The sequence below is a fragment of the Aptenodytes forsteri genome, unplaced genomic scaffold (genome assembly GCF_000699145.1).
Source record: "Aptenodytes forsteri isolate BGI_AS27 unplaced genomic scaffold, ASM69914v1 Scaffold243, whole genome shotgun sequence".
Lineage (NCBI taxonomy): Eukaryota > Metazoa > Chordata > Aves > Sphenisciformes > Spheniscidae > Aptenodytes > Aptenodytes forsteri.
The window spans coordinates 2546214-2568180 of NW_008795314.1; the positions used below are offsets into that span (position 1 = coordinate 2546214).

A 21967-nucleotide genomic window follows, 5' to 3' on the forward strand; every position below is an offset into this window, starting at 1 on the left:
TATCGTGGGGTCGCGGCTGTCGGCCGTGCTCGCAGCCGTCACGTAGCGCCGCGATCGCGACGTGTACACACAGCTTCTCCCGTGCTCGGTTTAATCCTCCCTTCGGGATTAAAAAAAAACCGCTCAGAACTGTAAAACTGAGGAAGCAAGTGAATTTCTGAGGAATTATTTTCACCGTAGCAAATGCACTTTGAAAACAAGGCTTTGCGTGTAAAGGTGTAGATTTAACACTGCCAAAAAAACTGTAAAAGAACTAGATTAGTTCTTAATGATACAAACAGTTCAGCAAAGACGTTCTTCTTGAACGGTGAATGTATTTGTGTAATACATGTATTTTCTTTCAGGAATGCAGTAAAAAACAGAAAAACGATGATACGCAGAGTACGTCTGTTGATGCATTGAGTTCAAATGATGGTTTTGAAGAGGTAATGTTCCTTCTAAGAATTGTAATATACTCTTGTTTGTATTCTTGTTTTTGTTGTGTACCCTAAAGGAGGTTATAAGTAGACAGCTTTTAAGTACTAAATATAACACTAATCAACAAGCAGTTGTAAGCAATTATGAGCACTTCTAGACATCTCATAACATGAGAATCAAGAATCTTTAAAAAAGATGAGATAAAAAAATCCTTACTATGCAAACACAAAACAGAAATTGAAGTTCTAAAAAAAATTTTTTTAAGTGTCAAAGATCTTACATCAAGTCTTCAAAACAGAGGCAGAGCTTGTAAGGAGATGAGTTTTGACAGTACAAGTGTACAAAATGTCTTCTTATCTTTTACATCAGACAAACTTATAGATCACATACTGTTCTTCAAACACATAACTGTTTCCTTGGGAATGGCTTCTTAATTGAGGGATTTTTGTTTATTTTTTTTGCAAGTAGTCTGGTTATGTTGCAGTTCTATCCAAGTATTCCTTCTTCCCACAGGTGAGCTGCCAACAGTATTGTAGCCAGAAGCATGAAACCCTTGGTCTTACATATATGTTCAATGCAATTGTAGGACTGTGTTCTGTTTGTTTTACCTGTGGTAAAAAGCCAAAGCCATCTTGCTGTTAGAGAGGCATCTGGCTTTTAAAGGGGTTTAATAGTTCAAGTAAAAGTCTTCTCGGTTGCTTGGTAAGTTGATGGGGACTGTCAGCTCTGAAATGCAATGCAAATCAAGTTGCTAGAACATGGACTACACGGCTAAATTGAGATCTATCTTTATGCTTAAACATTTTGCAGTTTCACTCATAGTAATAATAGGAGCAGACCCATGAAGAAGGATAGAACAAATTATTTTGATTACTTCTAAATAATCTTGGATGTATACAGGTGTCATGGATTGTCTTGTTTTAAACAAAACAGTGAGACCATGTTTGTTCTTCAGCTGGATTGTTGCAGAGGTCCTGAAAATCGGTCAATCATTATTAAATACTTGTTTACTTTTTTTTTCCCCACCCAGAAAAATGAGTTTCATACATTGGCTGATGCTAAAATACTCCTTAGCGACTGCCTAGCTTGTGACAACTGTATGACATCAGAAGAAGGAGCCAGAGTTTTCCAACAGAATCAGAAGGAGCTCTTTCGTATTCTTAACCTTAATAAGGTAAAGTGACACAAACAATAACAGACTGTTTTCTGTGAGGAGGAGGAAATTACAGAATGACTAAGCAGCTTGGTTTCCCAAGGCAGATAATGTGAAGATTTATCAGGATATACTTTGTCCAAAGAGGAAGTGAAAACTTCAGGCAAGATGAACGTGAAAGTACTTAAAATGATTTTGCGCTAGAGATGGAAGATCACAGCACTTCACCTAAATGCTAGAGGAAAGTTACTGCACCTGCAGAAGTAAAATTTTTGGAAAACGTAACTACCTCATTACTGTAATAACAAATTAGTCTGTGGTTCAGTGTTTATAAATACGCACGTCTTCGTTACTAGGACTGTTCTGGGTGTTTCTGGTGCAAGTTTTTGAAAATAGAATTGTTTTTAATATATATTTGAGCTGATTATATTTGGAACAGAATTTTTTGTCCGAATTCTTAGCAGAACTTATAAAAGCATTCTTTTGCTGTCTTATTTTCTGCTGAGGTCTGGATTTCCTGGACGCTAGTTGCCATGTATGGTGCTCAGATCTTTAGATCTTGATACTGAATTAATTATTGTAGTTCTGCTCCAGACTTCTGTGTCCTTTCTTGGTATGCAAAAGCTACCAGAATTGATGCTTTCTCTTAATCTTGTACATGAATGTCATAAGTGATTCAGCTTTCTTAGAACTAGTTTAACTCTCCATACAGTATGATGTTGTTGTACATGAGAAAAAGAGAAGGAGGAAAAAAACCTTTGGGTCACATGGGTCCTATTAAGAGAGCCTGAAGGCTACAACAGGGAGACAGGCAGGTACCTTGATCAGAAGTTCAGGTGTCCAAAAGAGGACAGTGAGGAAGGGAGATGCTTTCCAGGCAGTCATGAGCTCTACTTGAAGGGTCATTATACAGCATTTAGGGTGTCTAAGTGCAAACTATGGTCTCTAACCTTTTCAGGGTGAGACTTGTCTGTGGCATAGTCCTGGTTTGTCTTCCAGGGGTTCCACTGGTATGGAAAAGGTCCCAACTAAAACACAAGATTCATCTTCAAATAAATGTCGCAGTCATCGGAGCTTTACAATTGCACACCACCTTAGGTATTTTCAAAGGGTTCTTCAGTGCCTACAAGCACTGGTTTGTTGAGGGTCCTATCTTGCCAGTTTCCCTCAACAACTTCAGTGATAGAGACACAGGAGCCTTAAAAAAGGATGAGATCTGTAATTTGTCGGGTTGGATTTGTAACTTCAAATGCCCATGCTCCTGAACATTAGTTTATCTATTTATTAATGTTTAAACATACAACTTTTTTCATATTTGCTGGAATGTTTCGTATTGCTAGAATGTCATAGGTGCTGAGTGTCTCTTAACTTTTCTTACGCCATTAGGAGACCAACCACAGAATTGTCCTACTAGGAGGCATGGATTTCCCTGAGTTATATAAAAGAAACATCTACAGACAATTATAGATGACCACTGGCAGGATCAGAGGAACATCCTGTCCTGCCCTCAGGAAACTTGATAGTTGTTTCATAGGGGTTATAATGATATGGCCCACTGAAGCATAGGACACTGAGGAATAACTCCAGGGAGGGAAAGTAGGGAGCCTTACCCTGTTGTAATTACATACCTTGTTTCCTTTGTTTTTGTTTTGTTTACCAGAAATGTGATACCTCAAAACACAAAGTGTTGGCAGTGTCTATATGCCCTCAGTCATTGCCTTATTTTGCTGCTAAATTCAATCTCTCTGTGAATGATGCAGCCAAGAGACTCTGTGGTTTCCTCAAAAGTCTTGGTAAGTTTGGTTTTGTTATGATGGTAGAGCAGAAAGCGGAGATTATTTCAGGTTTTTGCTTCCTCAGCAGGATTGTTTGTTACGCAGTCATAAAGTGCCATTGCACAATCTAGTTTGCAGTTTGAAATATGCACTCTGTGATATTAATGACAGTGCACCAGTATGACATGTGCCAGTTTCAGAAATGGATTGGAGGCATTACCCTGTTGATAGTAAAGGTCACAGAGTAGAAGGACATTATAGAGCTGTCTCTGAAACCTTCACTACCAAGAAATCAGGGAGGATTTGGTCATGAGCTTCAATAAGATTTCCCCTTATTTGGTAACTTGAGGGAGGAGGGAATTATTATCCTAAATGCCTTCCAGTCCTTTTGACACTTATCTCTAGAAGATTCTCAATTCTGTTTTATTCTGTAATTTGAAATTACATGCAAGAACTGTTGTATTTGCCTACTTTATGTTAAAGCTATATTTCCTTTACTCTTTATATTATATATACAAAGTTTTATTTAAAAAACCAAAAACCCACTTTGCCTATAGGTTTGGGGTTTTTTAATGTACTTGAGGGGAGTACAAGAAAAAGGACAGTAATAAACCTATAAACTGTTTCCTCCCATATATATATATATTCATTTTTCATCGTTTTTATGCATCTCTGTACCCAGTGTATTTCCTTCATCTAAAAGGAATGCTAAGTTCTGGTGGGCCCCAGTTTTCTTAGAATGCATTAATTATCTATGCCTCACTTGCTGCGGGGACATGCTCAATATTACGTAGGCCTATAGGGAGTACCTTGCTAAATAAGCAGACAGAAGGTCTCTGCTATCTTGGTGATATGCTTGTGAACCTTTGCAGACAACTTCAGCAATGGAAGATATGCCTCTTAGCTGGATATATTTTTTTGTGGATAATGATATGTGACTTCAGCATGTCTTGAAAAGAATCAAGAGTCATTACATATAGCCCAGGAGTCACGAAATCCGATTCAATTAAACAAAAAGCAAATATATGCTGAATGGCAAGCTTCTCATAAGGAAGCAGACAACTATTTGAAGAGTTGCTAGTCAACATTAGCAAGTTGGTGGTCCTTTTAAATTCATGATAGAGAAGAGAGCTTTTCAATGTACAGTTTTTATTTTTGACTCTACTATTTGTGAAAATTTAGAGAGGGGAAAGAATATACCTGTTGATCCTCTCAAGATTTTCTGTAGACCTGGAACTTGGAAAGAAGCCTGTGAGATGGAAAACATTCTAGTAATTCACTTTTCCTTACTGTTTCTTTCATAGGAGTGCATTATGTATTTGACACCACTATAGCTGCTGATTTCAGTATCCTGGAGAGCCAGAGGGAATTTGTGCAGCGGTATCAACGGAGGAACCAGGAGGAGCATGCCTTACCAATGTTTGCCTCTGCTTGCCCTGGTGAGAACTGATTTCTCCAACCTTCCTGCACTTCAGCCTAGTCTCTATTAGAACTACTAAGGAAAGGGTGGTTTCATTTGGGAGCCTTACGTAACTTGGAGTGTTTTGGCTTTGCTGTTGAGAGACACCAAATATTGCACACAGTACTTATTACCAGTAGTGCTGATCATCCTTAGTGCATTTCAGTGCATTGCTAGGTGGGCCTGTTTTTCACGGGCTGTTGGGAGAGCAAAATTTGTTTCCAACAAGTGTCATCAGCTTTCCCATATGTAGGTGAGGTACCACAGCCATAAATGTGAACCATGCAGATGAAGGACGGGTGTGATCATACGGGGTAAGGCATGTGCTAATTCAGTGTAGGGCCTTACAGTCAGATACAAAGATTGCAATAAATTCCTTATCTGTGTCTTACAGTTGTCTTCTGTTGGAGCTCTGTAAAAGGTGAGGAGTGTAAATTCTGTTGTTGCTCTTCACCAAAAAAAAAAAAAAAAACCAACCCACCTTGCTGTCCTCCACAGCCTCTCATAATACAAAGAACCTGAACTACTGATTTCCTGTGCTAGTGTTTATATGTGTTATTTATTAGTCAGTTGTATTTCCCATCACTTCTATAAAAGAAGCATATATTACATAGGAATCTCTGGATAATGAAACTGAGGTACAGAAGCGCTGAGGTTTTTAGTGCTTTGTGTTAAGACCTTACGAGAAATTAATCAGAACTGGAATTGAGGAGTTAATGGCTGCTGCTTGTGTGTCCCGACCACAAAGTTTAACACGGTGTTTCCTTATTGAAAAGAATCTTCAAGGAACTTTGCTAACTGATTTAAGGTTTGGAACTTGCCACTTAAGCCTAGGGGAAAGTAGCAAGTGACATTACTCTTAATGACTGTGAGATGGTTATGTCTAACGCAAAATAATTCCCACTTGAAATGTCACAGACTTGACTCACTAAATGTCTCACTTCTGAGAATTTTGCACCTGAGAACTTGTTCTGTTGTGAACAGAACCTGCACTTATCACAACTGAAAAGATGTAAAACATTCAGTCATTGTTTTTTCCATTTGTTAGCACACCGTCATTTCAGTTTAAGTCACATTGCTAAAAAAGAAGTATCAAAAAGGAGGTAAAAGTAACTTCTTCGCCTACCCCCCCCCAACTCCACCCTAAAGTTCATGGTGTTGCTTTTCAAAAGGCTAATAAAAATACAAAAATATATCTCTCTAGCTTTGAAATAACTTAAGTGGATTGCATTCTTTAAAGAAATGTTACAGTGACAAGAGAGTGAGTTAGAGTTGCATTTGGTGATCCCCAGAATCTGCTGTTGTCAATGATTTAAAGTTTAAATGCTGCTATTTGAATTACACTTGTACTTTTGTTTGTTCTGTGTATTCTGTAGTGGAAGTATCTGGGTTATGCTTTAGGAACTACATATATGTATTAAGAGGAAAAGTCTCTTTTTTTTTTTTTTTTTTTTTTTGTCATTGGGATTACTTGTGGAATTTAGTAAAACACTCTGGTGATAATTACTATATGTTGCTTTTTTTTATGTAAAACCTGTGAAGTTGAAACACCCCCCTATTACTTAGCTTTGTCTTGTTGTATGTGGTTTATTTAAAACTCAAAACCTGAGGATTTCCTTTAGAACTACTTCTGGGATAATTTTTATTTTCTTCATGTAGAAACAGAGCTCAGATTATCTGCTGCTCTCGTTGGAAATATTTTAAAATAGTTAATGGAGCACTTTTCTTGTCCTTGTCTGTTCTACAAAAGATTGTTTCTGTTTTCAGTGCTAGTTATGGTGTCAGCTATGTACTGTGGTATAGATGTTAGCAGAAGCATGAGTGCTTTCCATTTCTGGAAAACTGAACTGAAATATCACTGTAAACCCATTCTGAAAGCATATGGTATTTCATTCCCACTGACAGCAATTACAGGGGGAAAAAAAATCATGATCAGTCATCTTTAAAGTAAGGTTGTTCACTGTGTTTCCTGACTTTAATTGTCTGGGTGCATTTTCTGTTCCTCATTCTCCTTCCTCTCTCTACCCCCAGCTTACGTAAATTTGTCCCAGAAATGTTGTTTACTGTGCGTGTTTATCACAAAATGTTTTTTTTTATATAGCTCTGTAGATATAAGGTCAATGTGAACTCAGGTATAACTGCTTTACTTTTATTTATCTTTGGGTGTAACTTTCCACAGAAGTAACACCCTCTTCAGGAGTGGTCTGTGGTATAAAATCTACCATGAACAAAAGAACATAGCCTCTATAGTCCCAGAACCTGATAAAAGGGCATTTTATTGTTTCTGTCTTAATTTTTCTTACCTCCTCCTGCTGCTCTCTTAAAAGAAAGTGAGCTAATTTTGGGGGGTTTTGTTTCCTGTTGAAAGTACAACAGTGTAACTACTGACAGCATATGTAATACCTCAGAAGTAATCAGTTTTCTTCCTTAATTTACCAAACTGATAAGCAATATGAAGCACTTGCTCTGGGAACCAGACAGCATTTTTAATGCATTGCCAACCTCTCTGAACTCCTAGAACAGGTTAACAGGGCAGGCTTACTGCATAAGTAGGAAGAGCATAACTGTTGAGGATTCAGATGCTTTTGTCCCAGTCAACTAAACTAATTTCCTTTTACGGGAATGGGGTTTTACAGTAGCAATACTTTCCTTAGTTTTTCTGCACTTTATACTGATGCATAGATATTTATAGCATGCATCTTTGATCTACTCATGATAAACCTCTAAAAATAACGTGTTCTGAAGTACATCTGCAAGAATTTATACAGTGATTTGTAGGGGTTTCTTGTTGTTCTTTGGTGCTAACACAAGCCAACAAATGGCCGAGAATCTGAATGAATTTGTGAAGGGTATAGGACTGTATGGGTACAGATACCCAGTTCTTATATCAATGTATATCTTAGGCTTCGTGTAACTGTGGCTCTGGAATTCAGCCCTGTTGATGAGTAGGCAGAAACTGCTAGTGCATATGTGAAGTGCAGATAAATGCCTCGTGTTGCTCATTCAGCAAGGCTGCTTGTATAATTAAACAGTGACTAATGGTCATTATGGAGCTGGAGCTACTAGGCACTTGTTCCATCTACTGCAAGGAAAGAAACAATTTAAGAAATTGCTTTGGGCAATACCTGCCAGAAGTCTTTTGGGATTTAGTGAAATTTCCTTATAGTTCATGACTACAATATCAAAAACATTCCAATTCTAAAAACTAGCCTCATAGCAGGAGTGCTGTGGTTAGTGGGAATCATACTTGCAGTATAAGGGAAGGACCTTCCAGAAACACTGCTAAAGTACAAGGCAGAATGTTTTTAAAAACTGTCCTTACTTTGTTTGAAGCAGTTTTTGTTCTATTTTGACAGCACTTGAGACTAAAGCCATTTAAGAAATAGGATATACATATCACGCAGAGCATGCTAATATGGCTTTTGTACCAAGCACCAAGAAATTAAGTCCTTTGTTGCAGGTAACATCTTGGGCTTAAAGTCCCAGTTGAAGTTGGACATTAAGCAAACTTCCTGTTCAGTCTAGCAATTCAGCACAGTCCTGACATGTAAATCTATAGTCCCTAGCTTTTTCTACAACAGAAATGAATGCTTGTTGAAGATTATATATATCTTTGAGATTTTCCGTGGAGAGCAGTATCTGTTAATCTTGGAAGTCTGTACTTTAACAAGAATTGGGAATATTTAAACAGCTGGAGGATCCTCATGTTTGCCTAATACTTAAATTTTCTCATTTTCATCAGTAAAATTTTACTACGCTGGGAAAACCACTTCTCTGCCATAGAGAGACAAACCATCTGAACACCACTGGGATTCCAGTTTTGTGCTGTTGTGGGCCTTTGTGGTAGTGTTCTGACTTAAATATTACCAGGTCTTTATACATATGTGTTAATTTCAAGCTTAAGAATTAACTCACAGGTTTTACCTTTCCTGGGCAGCATGTACTTCACAGCAATTTTTCTCTTTTATGTAAACACTAACCTGTTCGAAGATAAGACTTGTGTGATATTTTTCGCTATTTCTTAGCACCATTTCCCTAGAAGGCTGGGCCTAACGCTTCTGCACAATTTAGGTATCTGCTTCTCAGTCATGTAGGTGAAGCAAAGTTCTGAATCCTTGCCGTGAAAGATTCTGGGCTGTTGTTTTCAGTAAGAGTTACAGTGCCTAAGAAAGAATTGCACACTCTAAATAGCTTAATCTGCTCACTTGTCAGTTCTGTCTGTTCTGGAAGGTGGGGAATAATAGGAGTGCTCTGAGTATTGGGGGTGGTGTGGATATACATAGCCTGTCGTAGCTGAAATGCTGAAGGAGTCTGGTGAAAGGGAGGGGGACTCTTGAGTAACTAAGACAGAATGTTGAATACAGAGAGATTTCAGTTGATTACTGTGTGTGTGGTTGAGTGCGTGGATGTTTCTAAAGAAGGTGTGGCTACTCTAACAATAGTAAAAGAAGCCATTTTTTTCCAGGCTTAATCCATGTGCATCTTGTGATAATGCTTTCATGTGACTTTTCTGTTCTAGAGGAGGCAAGCTGGGTGCATGGATATTAAATCTCAGGAAACAGAAGGTTGCAGTTAAGCAGCTGAACAGAGTACATTTGTGTAGTATCTGGTGAGCCAAGGGCTGAGGTCTAGAAAGTCAACTTACTCTTTGTTAGCTGGGCTCCTGTTCTTTCTGCTTCATTACATCTGTGCATTAGAAAGGGTGTAATAGGTCATGAAGTTCACAGTGGCTTCTAGGTCTAGAATTAATGACACAGTGAATTATTGATAGCCAACTGTAAAGCATTATTAACAGAGTCTTGAGGTTTCCTACAGTTCCCAAGGTGGGGCTTCCAGCCTACATAGAAATGTCCTACCTACTGTGGAGGTGTCTTCATTTTTAAGAGCTGTTCTATAACTGCTGCCACTTTGCCATGCTTATGTGCCACTTCACCATCTAACTGTGATTATCTGTCGTTGTAGGTTGGATCCGGTATGCTGAAAGGGTACTTACCAATCTTGTGACCTCTCGCATTTGCACTGCAAAGTCTCCGCAGCAGATCATGGGCTCCCTGGTGAAGGGCTACTTTGCCAGGCAGCAGGTAAGTAATTCTGATTTATTTTTGCCATTATACTCTTCTGAAAAGATGGGCTAGTGGGTTTTATAATAACACTTAAGATCTATATTTCAGTATTAAAGTGATAAAGCATCTTCCTGAATTGTTTGTCCTTTACTTGAAGAATAAATGGTGCTCTGCTGCTATACAGGTGCCCATGATAAGAAGAGTGTACAAAGAACCTCATTTCATGAGGTGCAATATGAGCTGGCAGCAATCCTTGCGCTGCCAGTGCAACATGGATCTAGATATTTATGGATATAATCTATATGGATATAGTATTGCTATCTCCACATAGATAGAGAAATACTGATGGACTTGCTGTGAGTGAATGACAGCTAGAAAACAGAATTCTGAAGTCTTGACTTGCATTCGCTTCCTAAGGCAATCAAAAGCTGCAGAAAATGTGGTCTGAAGGAATAAGTAAAAGTTTCAGCCAGAAGACGGACTTTGGATGTTTGTTGCTGATGCTTTGTGACTTCTGGCAAATCACTTCATCTGTGTGCGGCAGTCTTTAAACTTAATTGCTTGGGATTGATTACTAGTATTACCTGCATAGAGTTTATGATGCTATTTTTGTCCTTGTCATCCTTCAAGCTGTCTTTTGCTCTTCATGGAGTTCACATGTACTCTCTTCTATGTTCCACAGAACTTGTCCCCTGATAAAATTTTCCATGTAATTGTGGCACCTTGTTATGACAAAAAACTGGAAGCCTTGCGGGAAGATTTCTACACTGCCTTGTATAATTCGCAAGAAGTTGATTGTGTTCTGACATCAGGTTAAATCTTCTTTAAACTTACTATTTATAAAGATATAAGTGAATCACCATTGTTAGAATAGCCTTTATGCCAGACTTCGCTTTTTTTCAAGTCTGCTTTAGTTGTAAGATTGGCTTTTTTTCTGCTTTAAAAAGAAGTACATGTTTTTGTGCTACTGGTAGTATAGGTATTGTAGAGGGAAGGCAAAGCGAAAAATACTTTCCTTCTAAGTTGGTATTCATCTGAAAACAAGATTCAGGTATTTGTTTTTGTCAGCCTCTTGAGAAAGGTAAGAGTTATGCAAATCCATATTTAAAATCATTGTCTCACTTGTCTGTGGTCATTATTTAATCTCCACTGGGATTATTCATAACATTCCAAATGCATGGCACCACTGGCTTTTTGATGTGGCTCTTGCATTTAGGCTTAATGTCCAAACTATGTATCCTCCGTTTTCCCCTGCAGTGCAGAAACGTCTTCCAAACTTTACCTAACAGAAAGGCTAAGGATAGCATTATGCAAAGTTTGGAGCAAGCTGAAGGCCCTTTTCTTCAGGGCTGGAAGTGTCAGGCTTCTCAGTTACTGGAGGGAACTGACTCTAGTAAGAATTGGAGAATGTAACTGTAAGCACATACAGGTGTTGGGATATTGATCTCTTAAACAGAGGCACAGCATGTGCATTTTGCTTTGTGTTGAAAGTAAAATGTCATATGTTTTCCTACAGGTGAAATTGTCCAAATAATGGAGCAGAAAAATGTGTCTATGAAAGATGTGACTGAAGTAGCTGTAGATAGTTTGTAAGTAGTTTTGTTGTGCATTGCTTCCTGATTTTGGTGACAAATGACAACACCTTTGAGCATATTCAACATAAATGTAAAACTTCTTAAAAGAATGTTTTTTTCTTTTTAAAGAAAAAAGCCTGCATCAAAGCCTGAGTATACTGAAGCCTCATCCTTTATATAGTGGCCAAAACCCCCAAAGTATTCTCTTAGATGTACATTGCTATATATAAAAGTAATACGAAACAGATAATATAAAACTGTACATACTGTCTAAATACAAAGCAGATAATTTGAGGTAATGACCCCTATCGAGTGACTCCTTTAAAATTTATGATTTTTGAAGATTTGTGTAGCTCCTTATTTATATTTTAATGCAGTAATATTGGATTTGACTGTATCAAGTTCACGACTTGCTAGTAAGTGTGACTGTCTCAGTGTGCTGACCCCATTCAGAGCTCTCCTGTGCTCGAGGTTGTATAAAGCTGAGCAGTCTCATCTGCCCTCCTCCAACTATCTGGCCTCTCAGAAAGATGCTGGGATGCAGTCATGGGGTTGACCATCTGTTCTGTGCCTCCCTCTCATTCAGAGCAGCATCTTGACAGTAAATTTCCACTTCCCTAATATGTTCGTGTAGAATTGATAGAAGTAGTACCCTTTCAGGAAATGGTAATTAATTTTTATACTGAAGACAGCAGTTAGTTTTTTCAAGATTAGATAAATTGAAACATGCTTTAGATGAAAATCACACAAAGCGTTGAAGAGATTTTTTTTTTACTTACTGTATGACTGGCTCAGAAAGCAGCATGTGTGTTGTTTTCTGGTCTCACTGCTCACTGATCTTTGTTCAAGTGTGACAGATGTTACTTGGTATCTTTCCAAAGTGGTGGTAGTGGAGCAATAAACATGCATTCTTGCACAAAATAGAAAGCTCTGGAAATTTTTAAAAATCCTTTTCACTTTCAGTTAGTATCCTGCTTGGACCTTGCTTAGACTGGAGAAATTTAAGTGGTACAATGGTAACGTTTTTAGAGCTGTGTTTGTAGTGTAGCTTCTATGATTACTTCTACCAGAGATTGCTACACAGAATGAGAATTACATAAAGTTCTCACAGACGTAATCACATAGAGATGGTAATTTCTTTCTAAATCAGCCTGTCCAATGAAAGAACAAGCTCTTATTCAGAATATATGTTTTATTGGATCAATTTATGTTGGAAAATAATGTTAACTTTTAAAACGACTAATTTGATAATATTGGTTCAAGCTGTGAGACCTGATGACATAAATTTTTGCTCTTATGGGGTTTTAAAAGTATATTTTGCAGAGAAATTTATATAACTTGAGCTCCTCCTCTTAAAAGAAGTCCTAGCACAGCAGCAATTTTTGGTAAAGTGCTTTGGATTAAAAAAGTAGTATGAACAAAGTAACTTGTGTTTGAGTTCTCAACTCACTTTTGTAACTAGAGAATGCTAACAAAGAGCAATTGGCTAAAATTAGGAGGCATATGATGAAACAAAATCACCCAAGGTTATTAAAAAAACCACAAAAGTTGCAGTAGTTCTTAAGTAGATGCAATGGCATGGCATAGAGGGGACAGACATACTAAATTTGTAAACTTCAGCTCTTTAGTGATTAAAATATTTCTCTGTCATTATTACAACTTCAGCATTTTTTGTTAGTAAGGTGTTTGCTGTGGTGATTTTCACTTTGGTTTTGTGGTTGAGTGCTGTGCTCGGACTGCTGCTCAGGCAAGAGCTAGCAGTACAGGCCAGGAAAGGTCATGTCTGGATGTTCTAGGAAGAAGGTAATAAGACTGTATTTAGGGAGGCTTTACATGTAAGAGCAAAGGACATAATCTGTCCATTTGCTAATCTGAAGACGAATATCTCTTCCTGAAACTAGCATTACCACACACCCCTATCAATTTCTCCTTTGCCAGAAAGGAACATGAGCCTGTAGAGCTGCAGTCTTTGGCGATCACCAGCACGCATCCCAGTACAGTTTACACTACAGCCACTTGTGCTCATCAGTGCTGTTTTTAACTGAGGGAGAGGTGAACCTCCAGGTGAATGCTATGCCCCTTGGATATGATCTCACTTACTTTCTTTCCTGAACTATAGTGTAGCACTTATCTTAAAGGTACAGTGTTCTAGCCTGGTTGCAACTGTACTGATTTGATGTTATTTTAGTGGCACAGTGTTACAGACTGTGACAGACAGCTCCTGGAGCAGGAGAATTGTTTGTGAGCAAAGGCTTGTAACTTCTGAAGTACTTTTATATTCTCATGGGCTAAAAATGATGGATTTATTTTTTCCAAAAAAAGTCTCCTGAGCAGTGAACAGCTGTTAACCAAGTCTTTAGGCTGTGCTGAATGTGCATTCTTATAAATTACTGTTGCTTGAGGTTTCTGAACATGGAAAGCCCTGCATGCTTTTACATTTATTTTTTTTTTTCCCATCATCTTACTGCTGTCCTGAATAGTTTAATGTTTTTTAAGCTGTAATAAATAAAAACGTTAATATGTTCTCACTCACTGCTATAGAACTCTTACTGGTGGGGGAGACAGAGAAGGGGAAAAACATACTACTTTACTGAAGTGAAGGAATGAAATTTTGGAGTTGATCTTTCTTTCTGTTGTTTCCTAAGGTTTGATGAAATAAAGGAGGGAGATGTAGTAAGGCATGATGGGAAGAGATCCGATGGTTACCTGGAGCACATTTTTAAACATGCTGCAAAGGAGCTTTTTGGCATGGATGTCAAGGAAATCACCTACAAAGCATTAAAGTAAGTTAGTTTTGTGTCCTTGTAATGTAGGATGGGCTAGTTAGAATAGAGTTTTTTCAGTTGGAAGGGACCTACAACAGTCATCTAGTCCAACTGCCTGACCACTTCAGGGCTGACCAAAAGTTAGAGCACCTTAAGGGCATTGTCCAAATGCCTCTTAAAGACTGACAGGCTTGGGGCATCGGCCACCTCTCTAGGAAGCCTGTCCCAGTGTGCAACCACTTTCTCGGTAAAGAAATGCTTCCCAGTGTCCACTCTAAACCTCCCTGGTTTAGTTGGTGCTACAGTGAACCCTAATGCAGTTATTGCTAACCTGGTTCTTTCGCTGATAGGCAGTTACACATTATAAACCTGTAAATTTGTTGCTGTAAAATAGCTCCTGCAAGCTTTAATTTTATTAATAACTTACTTGCCCTTAAAAATTAAGTATAATTCTATCCTGAAAATTCAACATCAACTTCTGCTTAACTCAGTTTAGAAACTGGAAGAGTTCACCTTAATCTCACCGTTACGCTTGTTCTGTTCTCTTTAGGGCATCTGAATACAAACTGACACAGTTGGATCATCCCTTTGGTAACGCAGGGGTTTAAAATGTTCTCTGTGTATCTTTACAGGAACAAAGACTTTCAAGAAGTTACCCTTGAAAAGGATGGTGAGACAGTGCTGCGTTTTGCAGCAGCTTATGGCTTTAGAAATATCCAAAACATGGTTCTGAAGTTGAAAAAAGGAAAGTTTTTATACCATTTTGTAGAAGTCCTTGCCTGCCCAGGAGGTAAGAATAGTTGTGGACCCACAGTCATTCCGCACTCATATCTTGAATCTCAAAGGAAAGTTGTCTTACAGGCAGGCATTTAATTTCATTCCCTCTTAATTCTCTTCTTAATAATCTAAAATGCTTACTATTTAATGAACAGTCCAGAACACCAATTACATGTGCAGGGTTGGCTCAGAAATTGATTGGGTTTTCTAAAATTAACCACAATGTTATTTGCTCTCTTCTGACCTATAAATAAGTGACAGCATGGCTCTTATGATTATTTCAAACCACAGAGGAAATACTCTGAAATGGTGGTTGTCAAGGGCAAGAAAAGACAAGGAACGTAATTAAGGTCATAAAACCATGGAGAAGGCGGAGAAAGATTGTTGATATGGAAACCTCATTTACATTAAGATGATGTTGATATTGGAGTCACTTTAAGTAAATGCAAATTCTAACAGCATTGGGGTGTAGTTCATGTAAAGAGACAACATTTTTTCTTTAGACAAGTATAAAAAAATTCTGAGTTAACATAAACTTTCTCTTCGTATCAAATCTCCATCACCCTTGCAGCTTTTTTCTTTTCTTTTTTTTCCTAAGGGTGCCTAAATGGAAAAGGTCAGGCACAAACTGAAGATGGAAAACCAGATAAAGCACTGCTTAACCAGATGGAAGAAGTGTATGCTGCAATACCTGTTAGACTTCCAGAAACCAACATGCACGTACAAAAGATGTACCAGGACTGGCTGGAAGGCATGGACTCTAAGAAGGTCCAGGAAACTTTGCACACCAAATACAGTGCAGTAAATCAAACAGCAAGCAATTTGGATATCAAATGGTAATAAATCAAACTTGCAAAAGATTTGCTTAGGTTAGTTACAGATTCAGCACTGGAAACATTCTATGCAACCGCAGATGCTATGCACTAGCCGAGTGTATGAATGAGACGCTTCCTAATTGTGGATTATTATTCGTGAAGAACCATTGCTTTATAAAAACAGAAAGAGACGTCTCCGAAAGCCCTGGTTCCTGCCATTGTCATTTAACTTTTACTGTGTGTAATCTCCTGCATATAATGGATTTCTTTATTCAAAAACGTGATCTTGCAAGGTACATAAGCACTTTCTGCCAGGGCAGGGAATGTAATTCCTGATGAAGTTACTCCCTGAAGTGAAGGGTTCCCTTCACTTCACAAAATGGGCTCCCCCAAGAAGGCGAGATTATTTTACTCCTCCTCCTAGGTATGCAATCCCTTTCCATCATGGGAAAACAGTCATCGTGAATTTCAATATTGTTGTAGCTGTTGTGAAGTAACTTGGGATTTACTTGCCTTGTTAACAAAAAAACCCTTTGCAGGGACAGGTGTGTATATGGAGAAGTGTAATGAATTTATGTATGCCTTCTATCCCTATTTTAACAAAAACTATTCAGTTCCAAACTAGTCACCGTTCCTTACCGATGTAATATTTTGTAAGGAACAGGATGCTTCATGTAAACTGAACTTGGGAAACTAATGCTAAATGGTTATAATGCAATCCTTCATTAAAAATAGTTCCAAATAGGTTGGTTGGTACAAAAAACCACCTTTTTTCTTTCCTTGTAAGTTTTCTTAGAAACTTGCAGCTAGGAAAAGCAGTGCTGCTTACTTTGGCTTCTTTATGAGAGTGAAACATGCATATGCACTGTCACGTGGGCACATGCATACTACAACTTTGCTAGATTTGCTGAGCCAGCACTTTTACAGCACTTTTATTCTCTCATGTTTTGGTACACAGAATACTAGATTGTTCTTTCATTTTTCTCCATGTTGACAGACTTCTGTAAAAATAGCTTCATGGAGTGCCTCTGAAAAAAATACTTAGCAATGCTTGTGAGCTCATCAAACTTACTATACATTGGCATTGTGAATTTGGTGCACTTATTTTTTTTAAGTATGCTGTAGAGGTTTCATTTAACAGACATCTTAAAGTGGTATTTGTGTGCAAGCTTTTCTGCAACTTCATGAGGTGTCAGAGGGTTATTCAAGAATGTGATGGACCAAAAAAACCCACGAAACTACTGCCAAGCTTCAGATTTTCCTAGTAGCATCAAATTTGTTCACGATTAATGGCCATTTGAAGCTAGCAAAGTTTCAGCTTTCCTTTTCCAGTCTGAAAGTGTGGATGGGCTTTTTTAATCATTTCAGGCAGTTTGAATGAATCTTCTTGTAAATTTTTTAATATTACAACCGCTTGTATGAGTAAGCTCTAATACTGCAAAAACCTGTGTGTATTTGAAATCCACATTCAACTTGAACACAGTGGATGGATGGGATAAAGGCATCAGTGAAGTCACTGCAATACCTTGCATTGGCTAAACAACAGAGGCTCAAAAGGAGAGGGACAGACTGAAGTATGTTACCCTGATGACAAGAGAGAGTTCTCTTAATGTGAAGCTGTTAATAGAATTGCAGCTTTCAATTGGGCCTCCAGCTAAATAACAAAACATTTCACTTGGAGGGGTGTTTTCTTTCAAGTGCAAATGAATTTGATTAGTGTGCTACCTGAATGCACACAATGAGATTATACCCATAAATTTAGCCTTTGTAAGTTGTTCCTTGTTGTAATAAAAACATTATACTTACGTGGTGCAATATCAGAACATCTACAGAAATCTACCTCTGTACAGGAAGGGAGTCCAGAAATGGTGGGAAGACCTATGTATAGCTGAAACTTTAATAAACATCTGCTAAAGAAAGGTGGTGGTGTTGCATGAAATTTCTGAACAGATTACTTTTAGAAGCAACATCCAGTTCGTTTGGTCTGATTTTCTTTATCTGTCATGATTTCCTCCAAAAACTTCAACAGAGTTATCTTGTAATAAAGTGGTCTTGTTCTGTTTGTATAGGCATATGTTTCTATGTATATATGGTTTATAGCTTGATGGCATGTTTAAATTATATTGCTTCAGTTCTTTGTATAGTATGCTTATTTTTTTTATGTGTGTATACTGGATGAAATGGTACGAAAAAGTTGGGTTTTTTTCTGATGAAATTTTCACTAAATTACACAAGAGCTGCCTTGAAAAATACTCATCTTGTGTAGGTGGCACTGCTGTACAGGTTCTCTTTTGCCATTATGCTTGCCTCTTGCACTGAAGAGCCTCCCTCCCCATTCTGGTGGGAGATTCTAGGAATGGGCCAGTAGGAGAAATAAATCTGTCTACAATACCCTGTGCTGTGCTCCCACTAAGATGGAAATTGGTGGCTCAGTGCATAAAATAAACTCTTTTTTCAGTTGATTCCACCATTTCTTCCATCTACTGGAGTGTTTTAACCTATTGAGATAGTAGCAATGTAAAAATCTAGTAGATTATTTGTCTGCCACAGCATTCTTTTTAAAGATGAGGAAGGCATCTAACTGGGCAGCCTTTAGTGACTAGGTGGAATGTATGTATTATAACTAGTGACTTACAGTGACTGATTACTTGTCTATTTTTGTCAGCTTTTGTTTTATAAGACTTTTTGGAGTAAAACTGATTTTAAGTTTTTAAAGCCCTTTTCTTTGAAGTACCAGTTTAAAAGAAAAGTTTTTTTCTTTTAACTGTAATGTGTCTTTCCCCCTCCACCTTCTTTCACTGAAATTTTAATGTACATCAGAAAACCTTGTTGCAACTTCATACATAGTGAAATACTTGCCTAAGATTTGATTCTGGCTTTTAAATCTACAGTTGGGAAGTCTGTCATTGTTGACAATAAGTCTGTCATTGTTGACAATATGTGTTTCTAGCCACACTTTCTGAAACTACAACATTATTTAGTTCCCTGATATGATTTGGCAACTAATATTTTTCATTGCTACTGTCTTTTCGGCAATAGGAAAAGTTCCTAGTGTGGTCACAGCCATAGTGCTTTACTTCTCAGTTGAATGTTGTGCTGAGACAATCTTGTCTCTAGATGATTTTTAGAAAATACTAAATTGGAGGGATTGTGGGAAGGTAACTGGAAATGCTAAGTTAATTTGGAAATTGTCTTGGGGTATTACTGACTTGAGCATGTCAAGCACTTGATACCTTGGGTTATAGTACTTTGAGACTGCTACAACAAGGGGTACGCATTGTGAAGTACTTTTGCTATGCCTTTTCCAGTAAGTTTGCCTCAGCCGCAGCACCTTGTGTTTGTCCACCATAGTTAATGAACATGGACAGACATGGGCTATGCTAACACTTAGAATAATGGATATATCTGTGTGCAGCAGTCTCAACTGGATTATATTTGGATAATGTTCAGTTACCTAAATTTTGGTGCTTTGTATTCAAATGGAGCATGACCATGAATTGTCCTAAATAAATCTTGATACTGAATTATGTACTGATTCTGTCTCATTCCATATAAAAGCTTAACACTTTTAAGTACACTTCATTTTAACATACGTGCTTGTCTGGTGAATTTAGCATGTATACTTAGTAAGTCTGTAACAGTAATACTGTATTGGCTATTTATGAGTATTCTGGATTACAGGTACACATCAAACTGATAAATGGAAGGAGAAAGTTGCTGGATAGCAGTAGGAAATGGTAATTTGCTCTCTAGAGTTGTAAAATAATGCATTGAATCATTGCAAGGCAGACAAGCATCTAGCGGCTTTAAAGCTCTCTTGGGAAGAATGATGTTGCTGGATGAAGCCGGTCTATGGGGGTTGACTAGTTATGCTGAAGTTTGCTCAGTTATTTAAAACACTGGTGCACAAGGAACAGTGAAGATGCTTGCTTGTGTGTAGCCTGATACACATGCAGTTGGGGAAAGGATGAAAATTAGCCCCCACGCAGAAGAGGGAGATTTTTTTTTTTTTTTTTTTTTAAATTTCTTTAACGAGTTTCGCAAGTGTTTCCATAAATTCCCATGAACAGTTAGGAGCCTAACTTCCACAAGAATAATAACTAGACCTGAAGGTGGTCTGCATTTTTTTTTTTTCCCAAGGGGCAGTAAGGAGTGGTTACCTGGCCAGAAGAGGAGGAGGATCTGATCTTCAGTTTGGCACAGAACAGAGATGTTCCTGTCACTGTGTAAACAAATGACTAGTAAGGACAGGTTTTGAGGAGGGGAGCCAAGATATTAAGATGTCCTTAGCTACCCTTGAAATGAAAACTAAATAATGAGGATTTGTCAGCAAAGCAGAGGTAATATCCATTTAAATTGTGTGGAGTTCAATCCGTGAGATTATACCCACTCTGAAATCATTGCATTTCTGTCCCTGTCTTCCAAGTGAATAGTTGGGTGCATCTGACAAATAATGTCCAAATTCTGCACATTTATCTGCTGATAATCAGATTTTCCTCAGTGTGAGTGACTTTTTCTCTCTCTCAAAAAAGACTTAAAATACATATAAAACAACAGTAAAATATAAGGAAAGACCTAATTAAATTGTAGTGAGAACCATTTAAAGTCTTATTTGATCGTTTTGTCAAATGTATAACTTGTTCATTCAATGTAAGAAAATTAGGAATACTGTGCTATAGTTCAGGTCAAGGACAACCCTTCGGCATCCAGCTCCATGGGTTCTACCCCCATTTTGGTCTCTACCCTGCCGTGCTGCGCTTTGACACCGCAGTTTGTCCTTCCCCGTGAGGGATACACTGTCGGCCCAAATGCCTGCCTTTGTTTGGGTCTTCTACGGGCCCGTACGCGCACTCAAGCTGGCCTTGCCCCGGGCGGCCATACCGCCGGTGGCAGGGAGCCGGGCGTTCCGCGCAGGGCCGCCGCTGGCAGAGAAAAGGTGGGGGCCGTGCTCCAGGTTCTACCGAGATTTGAACTCGGATCGCTGGATTCAAAGTCCAGAGTGCTAACCATTACACCATAGAACCGGGCGGTGGCACTCGCCTCCGCGGGGCCGGAGAATAAATCTATAGCAAACAAATCCCGCTAGAAATTTCTTCCCGTCCTTTCTCTTCTGCATCCTAAAACTGGCCAGGAACCCAACGCAACCTAAATATTCTTGTTTATTCTGGTTTTCTGCGATATTTGTTGTCTTCGTGGTATAACGATCGCTAAAATATAACTTTCCCACAGAGATGAAGCATCGAAAAGTAAATGCGAATGCAGCAGAACATCTTCTTTCAGATACCTAAACCACATCCTAATACGGCAGGGCAGAGTTCAGCAGGCCGCCTCCTGCTTTCCTGATGCATCATCTAGAAGTGAGTTTCCACACAGGTTGTTCACAGCGCAGAAGTAAAAAGAATCACTTACGTTTCAGTATACTATGGCATGTCTGAAATATTTCAGATCATTCGTGTAAGAATGTACTAACCTAGCTGCAATAAATAATAAATAACGAATACAGAAAAAAAACAATCAGGAAAATTCTATGGTTTATTCATCTTTCTCTTTTACTTCAAATGCGTTTTTCTGGTAGCACGGCACGTCAGTAGTTTATGGCATTCCAAAAGCCCATGAAGAATACTAAATTTCTCTTAAACCCATTTTCCACAACAACGATCAGTAAAGAAATGCTGCCCACGGGCAAAAACTCCCAGGTTCCACCGAGATTTGAACTCGGATCGCTGGATTCAGAGTCCAGAGTGCTAACCATTACACCATGGAACCACCTGCAACTGCTCCCCGAACTGCTCCTATTGAGGGAATCTTGAAGAAGGACAAAAGTACTCTTTTTATAAGTTCAGAAACACAGTATCTGCTTTGCTTCTCTTCCATGCATTCCACATGTATTAATTCTATGTAAGAGTTCCACTGTTCATTTATCACAACGTTCTACAGCACTGAAAATAATGCACATTTAGAAGCATCTTAGCATTCAGCAAGATCGCCAAGCCATTTCTCAGATCATGCGATTTAAAGTTTGAATACAGACTTTCAATACCATGTGCACTGACTTTTACTTTGCATTTGTACGCTCGTTTTGCTTTCATGCATTTTGGGCTGAGTATTTGCTTGCTGTATTTGAGAAGAAGCAGGGACCATTGTCACAACTATTGTTTTAGTTTGCCAG

The 21967-nt window shown here is 38.3% G+C and overlaps 1 protein-coding gene and 2 non-coding genes across 3 annotated transcripts; 1 reads left to right on the plus strand and 2 right to left on the minus strand.

Annotated features, from left to right (window-relative positions):
- The first annotated feature begins 65 nt into the window (after positions 1-65).
- On the plus strand, positions 66-19323 carry NARF (nuclear prelamin A recognition factor). Its single transcript, XM_009279443.2, has 11 exons — positions 66-216; positions 345-425; positions 1448-1591; positions 3231-3363; positions 4650-4784; positions 9767-9885; positions 10550-10679; positions 11384-11456; positions 14087-14224; positions 14839-14996; positions 15582-19323. Exons 1-11 carry the CDS (start codon positions 184-186, stop codon positions 15821-15823), a joined length of 1386 nt encoding a protein of 461 aa, XP_009277718.2. The 5' UTR covers positions 66-183; the 3' UTR covers positions 15824-19323.
- Positions 19324-20750: 1427 nt separating this feature from the next.
- TRNAQ-UUG lies at positions 20751-20822 on the minus strand. The gene has a single exon. It is a non-coding gene; the product is annotated as a tRNA-Gln (tRNA).
- A 670-nt stretch (positions 20823-21492) lies between these two features.
- TRNAQ-CUG lies at positions 21493-21564 on the minus strand. Its single transcript has one exon. It is a non-coding gene; the product is annotated as a tRNA-Gln (tRNA).
- Between the last annotated feature and the right edge of the window lie 403 nt (positions 21565-21967).